Below are 20,132 nucleotides of genomic sequence, written 5' to 3' on the forward strand. Positions count from 1 at the left end.
GTAGAATACCTCGTCACCGACTCAGAAACTATCACCATTAACACGACGATAGACTCGAAGAAACTTCACTGTCATCTAAAGGATGTCGGCAATTCCACACAGTGTAGAATATGATAACTAACAGAGCTGGCCAATGCTCTGTTAGAGATGAAGCAGACTGCCACCGGGTCTATGTAACTGCAATATGGAAATGATGTTCTGTCGGTGATGTGTCCCACGCATAACCAGAGTTGTTCCGATTCAACCAGGCGGGTCGACTCAAACCCGGCGTTGCCGAAGTACAAACAACCGACGAATTCTCCCGTGGAGGTTGGAGACTAGACGTCCTCTCTCTGACTCGCTTCGAACCCGAGTCCCGTCTCTCGAGGCCTCTCCTAGCTCCTGCAGCAGACAGCTGCCCCACTCCCTTGTTCCTCCAAAAGGGACGGTGCTATAAATGGATCTGAGGTGTATTGGCGTGAAAGGTGGCAAGATATTAAAAATTATTTGAAACATACGTTATGGTGGCAATGGGGAAGGCGAATGGTCTGCACAAGAGGGAAATAAATTACGAAGAATAAAGAATACTGTTCGCGTTTGGGATTCGTCCACAAGAGCGTCACGACATGAAGTTTTACTCACCCGGCTGAGGATTGGCCATCTCCTACGTGGCGAGCCTCAGTCGGAGTGTGATCTATGCCATGTTCCACTGACCGTGGAACATTTTTTATTACAGTGTCGAAAATACGATCGTGCCCGTCAGAAGCATGGAATTCGGCCGACTCTATGTGACGCTCTTGGAAATGATTTTAATAGTACAAGTGCAGTTCTGAGATTTTTATCGAATACAGGACTTGACAAGGTGTTGTAGTTTTCTAATGACCCGTTTTACTTATCCTCCGGACTCTTTACATCCGGAGGTCACATTTTTAGTATATGATATTAACAAATTTGACATTCGGACTTTTTACATCCGTATATTTTATAAATGCTCCAGACAATTTACTGGTGGCATTTGTTTTATTGTTTTGTTGTTTCATTTAAATACTACTTAGTGTCTAAGAACTTCTCACTCTTATGGTTTTTATGCTTCACCTTGTTGAAACTGCATTTGTTTGCCTCGTTTTAACCATGACAATGCTTTTTAGTCCTTTTAAGCATTTTGTTTATTGTGCTGTGTTCGTGTTTATTGAATGATTTTAGATAAGGGCGCAAATAGCCATAGTAGCTGACGCGCCCTTTTTAAACCCCACTAACCACTAACTAACTTGTTCCTCCAATCAGAGGAGGCGAAAATGGGGGTGCGTTCACAACAAAAAAGGAACAATGTAGCGAACACTATCTCATAAAAATCCCCCGCAGCATAAGCTGCACCACATAATACATCTATGATAATAATGATGATATTAATGAAGAATGGCAGCATAACTGAGATGTCTCTTGAAAATCTTCTCCAATGTCAGCTTTATCTATCACAAATTCAAAATGCTCTCACAAAAATATGAATTCAGATCTCTGTGTGGAAAGCAGACACATTACCTTTTCGGCTAATAATGTAGAACTTTAAAGTATAATAGCAGCGAAAATGGATAAACATAACTTTTGATTTTCTTAGTTATCATATTCAGAATTCATACTTCTTTCCTATTGTCATGTGAATCTTTTAAGATGAATAAATTTTGCATTTTGTTGAATTATTTTTCCACGTTTGCAGATGACAACTGGTGGTACAGAATCCATCCTCATGGCTTGTAAGGCATATAGGGATTATGCACGTGCTGAGAAAGGTATTCACCGTCCAGAGATTGTTCTCCCAGTGACAGCACATCCGGCTTTTGAGAAAGCAGGGTCTTACTTCGGTATGCGTGTTACCTATGTGCCTATAGATCCAGAGACCACAACAGTTGATATTCAAGCCATGAAGAAGGCTATTAGTAGAAATACATGTATGGTGAGTGCTTTAATTTATATCTGAATCTCTGATTTTAATAGGGTTGGTCGAGGTAATTTGGGTATATCACAATTTATTGAATAAAACTTTATATAATCTTCAAACACATGCCAACTTAATATACAGGCACAGTCTACTATATACAGTCGCGAAGCTCAATATGTACTAAAAATGCAAACATGGGTAGTTGCCCACCACTAGGATCGCTACTATCGCCTCATCATCGTAGATCACTCTCCTAGTAGACGACAAAATATGTTACACTTTCGTTGTGTTCTTTTGGAAAAATTAACACCTTCCTTCCATTATTGAAATATTAAATGCATAAAGTTAATTTATTATTTTAATGAAGTATATTAAATTTCACCATAAACTCGAAGATACCTGCAAAAAATAGATTAATATTATTTTTGTTTGTGCAAAACGAACTGAAATTTACTATAATCGCTTCACTCATTCAAGATTATAGCGATAATTAACTATGAAACCAATAAATATTAATTTGCATTTCCCTTTACAACAATAATAATGGAAATATGAATTAATGGAGAAACTTACGTGTACCAGTACTTGTAGTGTAGGCTTACGTAGTTAACAAAGTGGGATGAGGTTAAGCAATAATAATCACACCAGAATTGGAAATAAAACGTGATCAATAAATTTTATTGTAACAGACTTTTTCTACGTCTCTAGTAAAGTAACAAATAAAAATAACAACAAAATTAACAGCTATAATTAAAAACATATCCTTTGAAAAAAAAAAGCAGGCCTAAGCAATAATAATCCCACCAGAATTGAAAATAAAACGTGATCAATAAATCTCGTTAAAACAAACTTAATTTTTCTACGTCTCTGGTAAAATATTATTATTCCAATTATTGTATTTTGGCCATTAACATTTTCATTACAACCAATAACGAACATTTCCCAAGCATCAATGTGAAATATGCAATGAGCTAGCACTCGATGAAAATACGACACAGTCCAAAGTCGACCATGGACAGTCTATTGTTTCTAGTTGCTAACCGCTTGGAGCGCTTTATCACGAGATTTGCAAAAAATCACCTCAAGCTTCGCGACTGTATATAGTAGACTGTGATACAAGGTGATTTACGAGGATTTACCGTCACTTATGGAGCTTATTTCGGACGACATTCTGAGCAAAAAAATCATATAAATATTTGTCCTAATCTCAATATTTTCAGAGTTACACTAATTTGAAGTTGTTAGTAAAATACCATTATTCTTTAGTTTTAAGGGTAAAAAAAATATTACAGGAAAAGAATGAACTGTTCCGGAGTATCATTTCTTTAATTAGCTATTATTCTGAAGCTAAAAATGTGTTGTGAATTCCATAGTTGCTTCGTACAGAATTTTTTTTTTTTTTTTTTCAATTTTTTAACTACAAAATTACATTTTTCTTAAGCATTTATCACACAATTGTTACAAATCACGCCACTCTTGTAAATTCTTCAAAACTGTACCTTAGGATACATAATTAAACTCAGGGGCGTATTTTGCGGGCTACCGGGGCTACCGGTGGTAGCCCAAGGAAATTACAAAAGAAAAAGTTTATAATATAACATGATGTAATAATTTTGCATTATTAGTTTTACCACAGTAATTAAAATTAAAGTAATTGTTAGATATATTTTGTGTAATAATGGGGTCAGCGGTAGCCCAAACCCTTTAACCAGTATACGCCATTGATTAAACTGTAAAGAATCAAGTTCCTAAAGTTGTAGTTTCAAACAAATTGTAAAAATTTCCTTCATGAATAATTGAAATTGACTGTAGTTTGCAGTTATGATTTGATTAGATGTGTCATGCCCCTATTTCGAACATCTGACTTTTGTTGTACCTTGTGTATCCGGGTATTAAATTATATTATATATTTTTTTATTTCCTGACGTTAAAGGATTTAAATAATTATTGTTTTATATTATTACTGTTTGTAAGAGAAAACACTTTCTGCATGAGCTTTGCTGTCTGTATGCTTACATTACAACTCACTAATTTTTTTTTTTTTCTAAATTTTTAATTGTAACATTGTTTGATTTTAAACTAGTGAGCCCTGAAACTATTTCTGGCAGTATTACCTTCTACTGAGATTCCACATTTCAGTGCATCTCTGGAACAACAGAATCACCTTCAATCACGGAAAAATTAAATGTTCCAAACAGATTTTACATTATGCAAAAATAAGGGAGAAAAATGCTCGAAGAGAAGAAAAATACGAGAGTCGGGAGATTTAAAAAAATTAGGGCTAAATACGGGAGGGTTGGCAACCCTAATGCTAACCAAACTATTAAACATCAAGAACTATGTTGGTAGTGAAACTACAAAAATAAACATGAACTGAAACAACTATGTGATTGTTTCTTGATTTTCTTACAGTTGGTTGGTTCGGCACCAAACTATCCTTATGGAACAATAGATGATATAGAAGCCATTGCTGCATTGGGTATCCAGTACAACATTCCTGTACATGTTGATGCTTGTCTTGGTGGCTTTGTCATCATCTTCATGGCTCAGGCAGGATATATTTTGCCACCATTTGACTTCTCAATACCTGGTGTAACTAGTATCTCAGCAGACACACATAAGGTGAATTATTTTTTATGTTTATGTAACCTTGCTTTTGTGTTATATGAGAACCCCAGAATCTATGATTTAAATTAAATTTCCAGCTACACTAGTTCCATTCATACTCTGCTTGTACACCTTACATGTACGAATCTGTGTCAGGTTAGGTTTGGTTAGTTTAGGCTTTTGTTACGCCTTGCATATACGATCAACTGCATCTCTACAAAAAATGAAAAAAAATTCTTATAAATTCAATGATTTTCACTTCCGAAATCACCAGAACTACCTTAGCGCTGGTTTCACCAAATTTCCTAATGCTGATTTTTTTCCCTCCGAATTAAAAATACAGTGAAAGAGTAATGGAATGGAGAAAAATTCCCTCCGGCGCCGGGATTTGAACCCAGGTTTTCAGCTCTACGTGCTGATGCTTTATCCACTAAGCCACACCGGATACCCACTCCGGCATCAGACAGAATCGTCTCAGATTAAGTTCCAACTCTTGGGTTCCCTCTAGTGGCCGCCCTCTGCACTACGTAATAGATGTCTATGAACGTAGGACTGAAGTCCACACATGTGCTGAGGTGCACTCGTTATGAGTGACTAGTTGGCCGGGATCAGACGGAATAAGCGCTGTCTTAAATCACGAAGTGATTTACGCATATCATATATATATTATTTAATGTACCGAAGTACATATGATATTTCCATGCAGATATTCTGCATCATCATACGATGAAAGAGTAATGGAACGGAGAAAAATTCTCTCTGGCGCCGGGATTTGAACCCAGGTTTTCAGCTCTACGTGCTGATGCTTTATCCACTAAGCCACACCGGATACCACTCCGGCATCGGACAGAATCGTCTCAGATTAAGTTCCAACTCTTGGGTTCCCTCTAGTGGCCGCCCTCTGCACTATGTCATAGATGTCTATGAACGTAGGCCTGGTCCACACATGTGCTGAGGTGCACTCGTTATGAGTGACTAGTTGGCCGGGATCCGACGGAATAAGCGCCGTCTTAAATCACGAAGTGATTTACGCATATCATATATATTATTTAATGTACCGAAGTACATATGATATTTCCATGCAGATATTCTGCATCATCATACGATGAAAGAGTAATGGAACGGAGAAAAATTCTCTCTGGCGCCGGGATTTGAACCCGGGTTTTCAGCTCTACGTGCTGATGCTTTATCCACTAAGCCACACCGGATACCCACTCCGGCATCAGACAGAATCGTCTCAGATTAAGTTCCAACTATTGGGTTCCCTCTAGTGGCCGCCCTCTGCACTATGTCATAGATGTCTATGAACGTAGGCCTGAAGTCCACACATGTGCTGAGGTGCACTCGTTATGAGTGACTAGTTGGCCGGGATCCGACGGAATAAGCGCTGTCTTAAATCACGAAGTGATTTACGCATATCATATATATTATTTAATGTACCGAAGTACATATGATATTTCCATGCAGATATTCTGCATCATCATACGATGAAAGAGTAATGGAACGGAGAAAAATTCCCTCCGGCATCTCAGCACGTGTGTGGATTTCAGTCCTACGTTCATAGACATCTATGATGTAGTGCAGAGGGCGGCCACTAGAGGGAGCCCAAGAGTTGGAACTTAATCTGAGACGATTCTGTCTGACGCTGGAGTGGGTATCCGGTGTGGCTTAGTGGATAAAGCATCAGCATGTAGAGCTGAAAACCCGGGCTCAAATCCCGGTGCCGGAGGGAATTTTTCTCCTTTCCATTACTCTTTCATCGTATGATGACGCAGAATATCTGCATGGAAATATCATATGTACTTCGGTACATTAAATAATATATTAAAAATACAGGTTTTACTTACATATACAAGAATCATTTCATAAGCTGTAAGACAATTATTTATTTCTTTGGAAAATGCTGCAACATTGGAAGTACAATATATGTTTCAAAGTGTTTGATCAGGGGTCTGTTGCATAATAATTTAACGTACACTTTACACTTTACTGCTTTCATCAAACAACAGGTCCAGATCATCTTCCGTGTCACTAGAGAGATCATTGCCATTTTTCACTGTAGAAGGAATACTATATATATATATATATAATCACTATGAGGATTTTCCATGCATATTTTGTACGATTCGTAGAATTCTTGTGAAAGGCATCTTGAAAGGAAAAGGTGTGTCCATTTTTTAATAAAAGGGAGGAAATTACGCGAGGGGAAATAAAATTCTAAAACAAATGTCCTAATATTCTGGGAGTTGAGGGAATTATGCAGCTAAATATGGTATATTTACAGTATTGCCATGGCTTAATGCAGTACCCCTTAGATCAAATTACAAATATATTTTAAATATTTTTCCAACACACGAGAAAAGATTAATCTAAAATAATGTATTGAAAGATGAAACATACTGGTATGTTGATACAAAGATCAGAGTGGATGTACGTAGCATATCAAGAAAAATACCGTAGTTGTTCTTTTCAGCAAGCAGGTCATGATTGTTTAGCTGATTATATATGCAAGATAAATTACCTACATTCAAACGAGTGATTGATTCTGCAATGAAACAATGCAGAACAGAATATAAAAACCACCTGCAAAAATTAGACCTGAAAAGTCTACAGCATAGATGGACTACATTGGAAAGATATTGGCGTAAATTAGTTAATCTCTAATACCATTAGTTAACCACCCATTATGTACAAAAATAATGTTTTTAATTGTATCCTCATTGATATCGTTGTTGCAGTATGGATTTGCACCAAAAGGCTCTTCAGTTGTTCTTTACTCTGATCCTAAATTCAGACACCACCAGTTCTGTGTGTCCACAGACTGGCCTGGAGGTGTGTATGGATCACCTACAATAAATGGGTCTCGTGCAGGAGGTAGGTGCATAATAAATAAAGCTTATTGACAGTCTGAGAATTTCAATTTTTGGAGATTTAAATTTCTAATTGGGTTTTTGTTGTCTTGTGGTAATTCTCCACTTACTTACACTGAGTGTCTAATTACTTCGGCCAGTTTTCTTTCAGTGAATATTATCTTTCTCTTATGACTTGATATATATGAAGTGATCATTAAGACCATCTCAGCTATACACATCCGTTTACTAATATAAAACAGGCAAGACAAACACTGATTACATTTAGGAATGCAACCCATACGATGGACAATAAAATGTGTAAGGGAAGATGAAAGGGTAAAGTATTCACGATTTTCATGTGCTGTGGCAGAATATTAAATAAACAATAGAAATGTAGCCCAGCATCTTATGCCGAAATCTGTAATTGTATAATCAAAGAGGCTGTAAAGAACAACCTGGTTGAAGGTTTACTGGGAGGCTGGAGATCTATACCAGCTATAAGACAGACCAAACTCATTCGAGAACCAAGACTTAACTTAAATAAACAATTCGTAGCTCTAGAAACGAAAAGCTTAAAATGTGCAACCAGACACTGCCATCTCAATAAGTACCTGCGTATATTGAGCCTCACAAGAGGATCCAACTTGTAGGAAATGTGAGATGGATGTTGACTCATCGCCTCGCATTGTATTGAATTGTTCAGGTTTAAATCGTAACAGACATCTATACATGTTGTCCTTGAAGAGATTCAGAAAATCAAACCTAGCAGTATTATGAAGTTGGTCATGCACTGCAGTCTTGTGTGTTGATTTCTAGTCTATGGGGTGCACAAGGGGCTATTCATCCCTAGATGTTTCAGTATTTGTCTACGCCCTTAACTGGGAAGAAGAAGAAGAAGAAGAAGAAGAAGAAGAAGAAGAAGAAGAAGAAGAAGGAGAAGGAGAATAGAAAAATGATAAGAGTAAATACATGAGTTGTAAATAAAGTAGTGGCCGGGAATGGGTAATGCACATTCGCATGCAATACGAGACAACTGGTGATCGTAGTTGGAGATATTGTCGATGTATTGAATGAGAAAACTGGTTGCTATGACAACAGATGTTGTTATTGTGGGTGGTTAAATGTAGAGCACTATTTTTTAACTGCTCTGAAGCATGTTTACTAAACTTGAGGAGCGATCGTGGATAAAAATCGAGGTAGCCTGTGGTAGAAATGCACTCCAATGTCATCAAGGGTTACTTGAAGCTTGTGGTAACAATGCATTACCGTATCAGACGATTGCAAGATGGGTCTCTGCATTTTGTACGGGTTTGAATGAGTTGGCACATGTGGCTCGCACATGTCACCTGTCCATTTGTGACGGACAAGTGGAGTTAGTGTGAGGGCTTCTTGTTGTTGACCAACGCTGGACTGTACGAGAATTATCCATCGAGGTTGGACTCGGTCAGCAAATTGTGTGGCACATGCTGGGTTCCTCATAACCTGACATAAGCACAGAAGTGACACCGATATGCAATAGCTCAACTCCACCTACAAAGATACAGAGCGTATTCCTGCAACGTATTTTTGCCATCGAGACATGGGCACGGGCATACGAGCCTGAACTAAAGCATCACAAAGGATCACCACGTCCAAAAAAAGTGCGATATGAACCCTCTAAGATGAAAGTCATGCTGATAGTGGCATATGACAGTGAAGATGTTATCATTAGCCATGCCATACCTCAAGACCAAAATGTCAATGCATTATACTACCAACAAACGCAAACGTCCACATTTCCTGAGAGACAATCCACCAGAGGTCTGCATCGGATGTTTTCGCTCGAGCGCCAAGTAGTTCATAGCATAATCTGATAGGTAGCGCACATGCATTATGGGTAAAATTGTCGCAAGCGATAAATCCTCAAACGGTGTAAGCCGAGCGTTAGATATTCGTTCTTGTTACAGTGATGAACTGTGTAGTAACATCATAGATGTTTATCATTTCAAAACTTTGCAGTGTTTAACTAACCTCTCCATAGTACAATTACAAAACTTGCTTTAAAATGTAATATAAATGTTGTAGGTAAATGTGCCCCCCCACCCCCACACAGGAGTTATTTTGTTTTTGCCACATCTGATAGATGTTATTGGATGTAAATGTAATTATTATAAACGGAGAACACAATCATGCTAATGCAAGAACTGTATAAAATTTTCTAGTAATAATAATAATCTCTAATAATTAGTGTATCAATCTTTGTGTCTGTAACAGTTGTGCAGCATGATTATTCGTTTTGTTACATTTTCTGTGACGTTATCTCTGTACTAATATTGTTATTAAGCTTCTGCTATACCAATAATATTTTGTAAAACGTTTCTACATTGTCGCAGTAGGTATATAGGCGGAACACTATATATGGACCTATCATATTATATATGTGGTAAATCAAATATTGAATAATTATTAATTAGCAATAATAACTGTATATCGAAGTTTTTCATACTGTTCCATTAAACGTTTGTCATAAACGCAGAAAATAAAGCCTTACTTTTACTGTGTGAGCAAAACATATGTGTATTTTATCTGTCGCCTTCCATACAAGATAAGACATGTCGGTGAGATGACCTTGTACTACGCTTCTATTTATTACGAGTGTATCACGACCGATCTTACCTCACTCGAGGGTACGACATTCGACCGAGTTCAAGCGAGCGATTTAACTCCAATGCAGCACTCTGCAATCCACCTTTCAGCTTGCATGATAATGTTCATTGTCATGTCGCAGGAGTAGTGGCTGAATTGCTACAGAGATGGGATTGGGAAATATTGGAACATCCTCCATACTTCCCCTGACGTGAGTCCTTGTGACTACAACTTGTTTCCACGGTTGAAAGAACCACTTAAGAGGCAAGAGGTTTCCAAATATTGCATCAGTGCTTTATGCAGATGAGCAGTCCATCAGAGAGATCAACAGAAACAACCTCGTTAACGGCATTCAACAGTTATCACAGATTTGGCAAAAGATACAGGAACACACTGGTGATTATATTGAAAGGATGTAAATGTATTTTCCATGCAAGTTCAGTAATATGTTCGTACTGTCTATATTGTCACTACTTTATTTGCAACTCTCGTAATAATGCTATATAGTTGCACTGCTACCCAAATGGCTAAGGAATTCACAATGTTTCGAAGATTAGGTCAAATTTCGGCTTCAGTTGTTCTATACTTCTTAATAATGCACCATCATTCGTACAGAATATAGAAATTCAAGTATGAATATCGTGGAGGTATAGAATTAAATTTATGTAAATTCTGTTCATAGTCTAGTTTAATTTTTTTCAAATCTCGAGATATGTTGAGTTTATACACGAATAGATTGAGATTAAACACATTACAACTTGCAGTACTTATATTTAAAACCATATTGTGAAGTTTATTGTGCACAGTTTACATATATTCCTCTGTAATGTGTATTTATTAACCAATGCAGAGAATTAATTATTGCAAGAATGTTATCTTAATAATAACCTAATTTCACAAAAATTCGCAAAATTAGCATATGAGTTCAAACTCGAACTTGTTATATTTCACTGCATGGTATTAAATATAGAAGAGACTGCAGTGGAATGATGGACAGGAGCAGTAATAAATCGAATCAATTGGTTGAAATTATGCGCGCCCCATATTATGTGTACATTACAGTGATCCACAAAGAATGCTCAGTTTGGTAACTTTCATTTTCAGAAGACTTTTGCGTGTGTAGTTCTGTTGTAAAATTAATTTAAACGTGTTCTGTTTGTGTATTGCTGTTCAATAAATGGCAGTCTTTTGCTTTATATGGTACAAGTTTAAACCTAACTAAGTTATGTTTTAGCTCACTGGACAAAACTTCGCATAATTGGGACAGCCGCTTAACTGGACCAAAGTATACTAACCAGTTAACTGGAATTGACTATATTTACAGGCATAATTGCTGCTTGCTGGGCAACTCTGATGTACTTTGGACTTGACGGATATGTTGATGCAACAAGGAAGATTATTAAAACTACCAAATACATAGAAAAAGAGTTGAGTAACAAATACTTCTTAAGCCCTAACCCTTAAGTAGTCATGCCAGTCACATATTACGGAGCTCTTAACTACATATTTAGTAAGCCTGCACTTCTGAAACTTTCAATACCTTTCTTAGAATTGGTATGGTAGCAATAACAGTAAACATATTTGAAATCGGAATTCGCATACCGGGTATGCTAGATAATAATGGTTTAAGTGGTGATGGTGGTGGTGGTAGAAGCAGCAGCAGCAGCAGCAGTAGTTTGCCTGGCAGAGTTAAGGCCATGAGGCCTTCTCTTCCACTCAACCATCTTCCACTCAAGGTGTAAGGTGGTTAGACGCGACTGCTTAAGGGTTAAGTACTGATACTAATTTTTATGATCAGAGACTATTAGAAGTATGTATAGTTGTTTTAAGTTCATTGTGATACCGGTATATTGTTTTCTCATACACGTAAAAATTAATTTAACCACAAAATAATTATCCTGATGGACATGGCATTTCCAGGTCTGAATTGTAGCTTTCAAAATTTTTCTCTCTCCTTCAGACTAATGGATTTGTTATAATATTAACAACATTTAGAAATGAAATATTGTGATTCCAATATATGGTTATTCATTCACATTTTTAAGCACATTATATATATTTATTTACAACTGGCTCAATCTTTCGAGTTTTTTTTTTTTCTTAAAATTGTAGTATAAATCTTATAATGTATACAAGAAAGCTTGAGATAATCAACTTTTATTCTGATGCTGTACAAAAATTCGAAACCAAAATTCTGTGGTGTTTGGTCAGAACATGATAACTCCAAAATGGCCACTTCCTGCTATCTATATTTATTGGTAGGCTACTATAGAAAAGCATGAGCATGTGCATAATAATTATACAGTGCCCTAATCTATTCATATTTGTATGTAAACTAGAATTCTGATTTTTAAAGAAGTGAAAATAAAGTGCTTGTATCTCAAAGCAGCTGTCGACCTGGTTGGCAAGTTGGTATAGCTCTGGCCTTCTATGCCCAAGGTTGCGGGTTCGATCCCTGGCCAGGTCGATGGCATTTAAGTGTGCTTAAATGCGACAGGTTCATGTCAGTAGATTTACTGGCATGTAAAAGAACTCCTGCGGGACAAAATTCCGGCACATGCGGCGACGCTGATATAACCTCTCCAGTTGCGAGTGTCGTTAAATAAAACATAACATCAAAGCAGCTTTTTTGAAGTTATCATATTCTGACCAAACACCACAGAATTTATGGACACTATTTTGCTGTTTCATTGATTATCTTTGGTTATATTTCAGGTTACGCAAAATGGAAGGATTGTTTGTATTTGGTACACCAGCATCATCCGTAGTAGCTATTGGTTCCAAAGTCTTTCACATTTACAGACTCTCTGATGCTTTGTGCAAAAGAGGTTGGAACCTCAATCCACTTCAGTTCCCACCAGGGTGAGTGTTGTCACTGTTCTGATTATATATCCTCCGTTTTTATCTTATGATGATGATGATTATTATTATTATTATTATTATTATTATTATTATTATCGTCATCATCATCATAACAATCAATGCATGCTAGTATCAGATCTGAAGGGTTTAGATTAGCTGATATAATGGTCTTATATTAAGTATCGATACTAACCCCTTGTGTTGTACTGTTATATTGTAAAACTCTTCTGTATACATTTCAACTAGACTGTGACCATAATTAAGACTTTGTAGTATTATTAAGATTTTTTTTTGACATGTTTCATGTTCAAGCTGTGAAGCAATGTATGAATACCATGGAATGTCTATAGTACAATACAATACAATTGTAATATATTCTGACGATAGAACCTCTAAGAAGTTTTATTATGTTGGTGTAATTAAATTCAACTACACAAAATAAAATCCAAAGCTTTTCTTCCAAACACAATCATTTGAAAGCCCAGAAGTTCATACTACTTATCGTCGGTTTCTTGGTAAAAGTGACCAAGTCACATTGAAGGTTTCCAAGCATTATGAAAATTTAAGACATAATTTTATATTAAAAACTAATAATATAGCACATTTACCTTCAAAATAACTAATTACTAACATCTAAAGAAGTACGGTTATCTTTGGATGGATCGTTAAATTTTTAAATGCTTTTTTCCAACAATTTTGCATTTTGGACTTGGTCACATTTACCAAGAAACCGACGATGTTAGTTTTCCTGAAGAATTTTACATACTTACTTACTTACTTACTGGCTTTTAAGGAACCCGTAGGTTCATTGCCGCCCTCACATAAGCCCGCCATTGGTCCCTATCCTGAGCAAGATTAATCCAGTCTCTACCATCATATCCCACCTCCCTCAAATCCATTTTAATATTATCTTCCCATCTACGTCTCGGCCTCCCCAAAGGTCTTTTGCCCTCCGGCCTCCCAACTAACACTCTATATGCATTTCTGGATTCGCCCATATGTGCTACATGTCCTGCCCATCTCAAACGTCTGGATTTAATGTTCCTAATTATGTCAGGTGAAGTATACAATGCGTGCAGCTCTGCGTTGTGTAACTTTCTCCATTCTCCTGTAACTTAGCCCCAAATATTTTCCTAAGGACCTTATTCTCAAACACCCTTAATCTCTGTTCCTCTCTCAAAGTGAGAGTCCAAGTTTCACAGCCATACAGAACAACCGGTAATATAAGTGTTTTATAAATTCTAACTTTCAGACTTTTTGACAGTAGACTAGATGACAAAAGCTTCGCAACCGAATAATAACATGCATTTCCCATATTTATTCTGTGTTTAATTTCCTCCCGAGTGTCATTTATATTTGTTACTGTTGCTCCAAGATATTTGAATTTTTCCGCCTCTTCGAAGGAAGAATTTTACATACCAATATTTATTTGGTTTGAAAATATGTGATATGATTTATTGTCTCACAGCATATTCGGTCCTGCTGACCCTTCACGTCCAAGTATACAGGCCAGCATTCCCTTTCATTACACTACTTTTAACCATTTACACATTACGTGACAAAGAACTGCTCCCCTCATCTTTATATTCATAATTAGAGCCCGGATGTTTGGCAAAATGCCTTTTTTACTGGGTGGAAGTAAATCATTATTTTCATAGATACAAATGTGATATGGGGTAAATCAAAGTGGTAGGGCCAATTTTTATTTAGTCTATTTTGCCTTTTTCTTACTAATTCAATAATAAATGCCTTTTTTTGTCATTTTAAAACAATATATCTTGTTTATTTGCAATTTTCTAATTAATTGTCGACCTGGTTGGCGAGTTGGTATAGCGCTGGCCTTCTATGCCCAAGGTTGCGGGTTCGATCCCGGGCCAAGTCGATGGCATTTAAGTGTGCTTAAATGCGACAGGCTCATGTCAGTAGATTTACTGGCATGTAAAAGAACTCCTGCGGGACAAAATTCCGGCACATCCGGTGACGCTGATATAACCTCTGCAGTTGCGAGTGTCGTTAAATAAAACATAACATTTAACATCTAATTAATTGTAATGTAATGTGTCATCGTCTTCCTAGCAAGTATTAGGCTGAGTGGCCTGTTACAGTCTGAAACTAGAATTTTCAGTCCATCTCTAGAGATCTTTTGCCATGTGGATGGTAATGAAACAGTGCTTTTGGAATTCTGCATCGATCCATTCTTTCGAGATGATCCTTCCACTGAAGTTGATATTTGCTGATGAACTGCATAATGGGTTCTATTTGAAGTTATTATGTAATATGCAAATCTGGCTTTCAGGTAGTAGCGCCCTGTAAAACAGGTTTGAATAATTTGAAGGAAAAATTGTTCCGGGCCGGGTATCGATCCCGGGACCCTTCGCTTAGCGCGCGAACGCTATACCGACTGAGCTACCCCAGGAACTATACACGACACTGGCACAATTTTTCCTTTATATCCACACAACTCAAATGAGCTGGCAAGACGCCAGAACTCAACTATGAGTGCACACAAATGTAATGTGTATGAAAAGTAAATATGTGAAACAATGACTCCTTACTAACAATAATAAATAAAAGTAATTTATTTTGGTGCTTAATCTGCTAATAATCGTGCTAAAATAATACCTAATCTTCCTCAACTTGGTGAGGTTGGCAAAGACAAAGAATATTAAACAGTAACATTTAAGGTGTGATGACTTGCAGGGCCTGGAAAGTGAAAGATATTGATAGAAAAAAAAAGTAGCTCATTCCTTTCCATATAATAGTTCTTAAACTTCGTTTGTATACAAAACTGGTTACCATTATCGTAACTTTTTTCTTTTTTCTGGACAGGCTTCATTTGTGTGTGACGTACATGCACACTGCTGATGGTATTGCAGAACGTTTCCTGTCTGATGTGCGAGAAGAATTAGCTATAATAATGAAAGATCCAGGCAAGCCTGTTGAAGGGAAGGTAAGCGTATACATACACTTTATTTCGAAAACACAGTACTTACATAGATAAAATTAACTGAATTTTAAGTAAAATTTAAATATCACGCTTATTAGGAGAGCAGTGACTACAAGACCCACATTCATTATTTAATGGTTTTTTAAATCGTGTTCAAACATGTAAATTCACAAAAAGTTTCAGAATTCATCTACACAGATATGACGTAACTTAAGGCTATGAATCTGTGAAATTTCTAACTTCTACATTTTTAAACCAGTTAATCTGACATTTTTACCGCATATTTCTTACAATGTGGACATGTAATACACAAATTTTCACTTTGATATTCCAATAAGTTTACTTGTAATTGTTTTTTTTTTAATATTGAATTATAATTGTCCCAAGTTTTAAAGTTTACATAATTTTTCTTTAAATTTATATTTAATTAATTCCTAGTAGATGTATGTAAAATATGACACATGCTTTTCGTATTTTCCAATTACTTTCTGAGAAAAAAATATTTACTTTTTAGTTGTTAATTTTTCAAATTTTTAAAACTTATCAGATCCTCAACACATAGTGATCTGAATACTTTCAATAGCAGAAGAAAACATGTGTGTCAGTTTACTTCACATGCTTTTGTGGACTTCTGAGATAGGAGAAAAACTGCATTCATTGAGAGCATTTTGCATTTGAATGTTACAAAATGTTGAAAATTGGAAAATCTAGAAAACGAGTATCAAAGTACAGCATGTATATGATATCAGCATGTATATGATATTATATTATCGATATCCTTCCTTCCTTCCTTCCTATAGGCCTACAGGTCTCTCACACACATTTTTCTCTTACATAACAGCGCGAAATATGAACTGAATGAAAAGTAAAATTAGTTAGAATGAAGAACAAAGTCTGTCAGAATGAGAGCAGAGTATCAGTTTAAAGGGCTGACTATGAATACATCTCATTTTAACCTCTTTAAATAACACTGACTGTTCCGATTTTAGTGACGGGTAATTGGTAGACTATAGTCCTGTCGCTCTTATTTCCGGCAGCCAATCACGTTGCAGGTCGGCTACATTTAAATGTGTGTGTCTTGTGATTCGCTGATGATGATGTCATACATTTCCTAAGGCTCGATAAATACTTAATATAATCGCCCGCCATTTTGGCTCTTTCGTTGGCGTTTGCAGAAAGCACACGAGGACGTTATTTGCCACTCAGTTATTTGCTGAATTACAGTGCGTTTGATTTATCATCATAGGAGCTACGACATGATAATGTTTAACGGTGTGGCAAATAGATTCCTCGTCTGGTATCTCAGCAACGAAAGAACAAAAATGGCGAACGATACTACCTACTTAGACTTTATAGAGCCTTCACATCCTAAGACGTAAGCAAAGAGGAGGAGTCATGCTGGGAATAACAGCGTCGCGACTATAGCTTTGAAATAATGCAATGTTTTCATATCTTGATAACAATGCAGTATCGACTTTTATATTTATATGACAAAATATGTTTGTTTTAGTATATAGAATACTCTGGAATACTTTATAGTATATAATTACGACTCACCCTGTATGTTCTAGAAACTTTCAATTTGCACATAAATGGCTAATATTCTTGTACTGGTATCTTTTGTTTGCAGTTTGCTATGTACGGTATGTCACACAGTATTCCGGACCGTTCAATTGTAGGGGACTTCACAAGATTTTTCCTTGATTCAATGTATTACACTCCGTCATCCAAATGACAGGTAGAGGGAAACTGGTAAGAGAAATTGCTACTAATGAGTGTACTATGTAGTTACTTTCAAGTTGGGTACCTGCACAGTTTGATGTGTGATTCTAGTTTGTCTCTCGTTGAGTCAATGTATGTCCATTGCAGACATTTAATAATCCGAATTTGATCACAAATAGATTTATTTTTCAGAAGTATTTTCTGAGCATAGAATAGTCACTGTTTCTAGCACCTAAAGATTGAGTGTAAGTGCCGTTAACTACTGTACAGTGAAACCTGTGAAGATTATAGTATTTCTGCAACAACGGAAGTGTGTCAATTTTCTGAAGCAACCGTTTGCTGAGTGATTATTACAATATATTTAGATCTAGACATTTCAGTACTGTATTGAAATATAAAATTTTAAAAATGAATTTGAAGAAAACTGTTGTTATTTTTTTAAATATTTTAATATATTAGATTTAGTATTCTTATGTTTTACTTTAGTTTCAAAAATTAAAACCATAGCAATATGATTTTTGGAAGGAAACATTTAATGGTATTAAACATGGTATGATTTTATGTTAAAAAACTACTACTAGGTAAACTTCTTTTTCAATCTATTTTCTTGTGAATTACATAATTGAGAGTATTTGGTTCATAGTTTTATGAAGTGTGCGCATATTTTCTTCAGCACTGTTTGTCAATCCTCGACTGACAATGAAAAAATAATATACTACAGGTACTATCATAAGATCAAATGTTTATACCTCTGAGGTTATAGTGAAGATTATTATTTTTATAAACTTATTTTGAAAGCACATATTTGATTTACCTTGTTTTTATAATATCTAAGTAAAAGTGTGAATGTTATCACAACAATGAAGATAAGGAAAAAATGGCTCCTCGTTTATATGTCTTACAAACAGTAGGCCTACACCTGAAATAACAAAATAGAAAGACTGATAGATTCGTTAGACATGATACGGTGATGATGAAACACGTAAGAATGACGAGGTATTCAGAAAATTTTTTACCATAAAGACTTTGTCTGGCATAAGTTTCAAAAGTTCTTTAACACCATTATTCAATCGTAAACTATGATTATTAAAAATAAATGCATTTATTAAAGGGACAACTTTGCAGTGTGAGAAACTGCCAGTAATGTGTGCTTTTTCTTCTTCTAAGTGCAGACTTTCTCAGATATAATGCTATTTTCTTGTTGTACAATACAATGCATTAACATTATTATCCTTTTGTATATTGTGATGAAATTTTTCGGATGTTATCAAAGTTATTTGGCACTTCATAAGTATTAGAGAAAAGTATTTATTGCTTCTTTTTGCGTATTAGGGCTGGATTCATAGATATAGTATTGTCATACAGGCATCACGTTTACATATTTTATAGGTTATGATCAAGATATGTTCCATTACGAATTTAGAGTTCATGAGTATTGGTCATTACTTCTTCTACTATTTAAATTTCTCTTGATTTAAAGGGGTTTTCTTTTTATTAGTGTAAAGAAACAATTTGTAATTATTCTTAACCTTTCAAGTACAGAATGGTCTTGAATTTAATTCTTTATTGTACATTTTATTTGTTCATATAATGTTCTGTATATATTCGGTTATTTTTCTTCTTAGACCAACTACTGCATGAGACAGAAGGGTGCTAGATGTTGATTTGAAATGCGAAATTTTTTTTCTGAATAATAAATGCGTGACAAGAGACTGATTATAGCAGAAACATTTGCATAAGAGAGACGTGAATATAATATAATATAGTATAACTACCTAATATAAGTGAAATACACAAAAATGGATTATACATGCTTTTAAAATCCTAACTTTTGTACATGAGTAACGTGTAATTGCAATGTACAGACCTAGAAACAAAAAAACAAATTTTGTTTCTGGGTCTGTACAACTGATGAATGTATAAACGAGGTTTCACTATTTAAAAAAATAACTAATCCATAACTACCCATACAGTATAATATATTGGTGCATTAAAGTTTAATGTGAGAGATGATATCAACGTATAACTTCTTTTCAACCATTCAATATGAAAACATTTATAAATATACAATCATTGTATTAGTGTTGTCCTCACTAGTTAGGTGGGTAGAGGAAAAAGAGCAAAGAAAGCTTGCCCATTTGACTGATGTGCAGAGAACGATATTCGGCCCTCGTGCCGCCATGCTCGTTACAGGGCTGCTATGAATCACCTAATGCTGATTACAGGGCGCATTCGAAAGCGCTGTCTTGAGCTGTTCGTATCGTGGAGTGTTGCTGTGCAGAGCGGGTAGAAGCTAGCGTTTGCGTTACATATTCTGCATTTTATCCCTGATATCAGGAGTTTTATGTAGTTCATAGTGTGTTAAATAACAGAGTTCTGTATAACATTCTATGTACTTAACAATGCCCCTGTTTCGCTCTAAATTAGGAAGTGCTAATAAAACGTTACACAGTCAAACTAGGGAATTATTTATAACATTCATAAATTTATGAAAAGCGAAACAGGCTCTGCTCGTAACATAAGGAGTATATACAGATTAAAATAAACCGACCATAGTACCCTAGTTATCGGAACATTTGAATAAAATCACATAATATTAGTG

General features: G+C 35.8%; 1 protein-coding gene across 2 annotated transcripts in view; it reads left to right on the plus strand.

Moving 5' to 3' along the window:
• Sply (Sphingosine-1-phosphate lyase) overlaps window positions 1-18,332 on the plus strand; it is a 33,391-nt gene extending 15,059 nt beyond the window's left edge. For both annotated transcript variants that reach the window (XM_069844393.1, XM_069844392.1), the window contains exons 5-11: window positions 1,694-1,930; window positions 4,328-4,537; window positions 7,261-7,396; window positions 11,324-11,426; window positions 12,715-12,861; window positions 15,691-15,811; window positions 17,439-18,332. In XM_069844393.1, coding sequence (XP_069700494.1) covers window positions 1,694-1,930; window positions 4,328-4,537; window positions 7,261-7,396; window positions 11,324-11,426; window positions 12,715-12,861; window positions 15,691-15,811; window positions 17,439-17,543 — 1,059 coding nt within the window. In that variant the 3' untranslated portion in view covers window positions 17,544-18,332. The remainder of the gene's footprint in view (window positions 1-1,693; window positions 1,931-4,327; window positions 4,538-7,260; window positions 7,397-11,323; window positions 11,427-12,714; window positions 12,862-15,690; window positions 15,812-17,438) is intronic.
• The last annotated feature ends 1,800 nt before the right edge of the window (window positions 18,333-20,132 follow it).

Source organism: Periplaneta americana, chromosome 13 (assembly GCF_040183065.1).
Source record: "Periplaneta americana isolate PAMFEO1 chromosome 13, P.americana_PAMFEO1_priV1, whole genome shotgun sequence".
Classification (NCBI taxonomy): Eukaryota; Metazoa; Arthropoda; class Insecta; order Blattodea; family Blattidae; genus Periplaneta; species Periplaneta americana.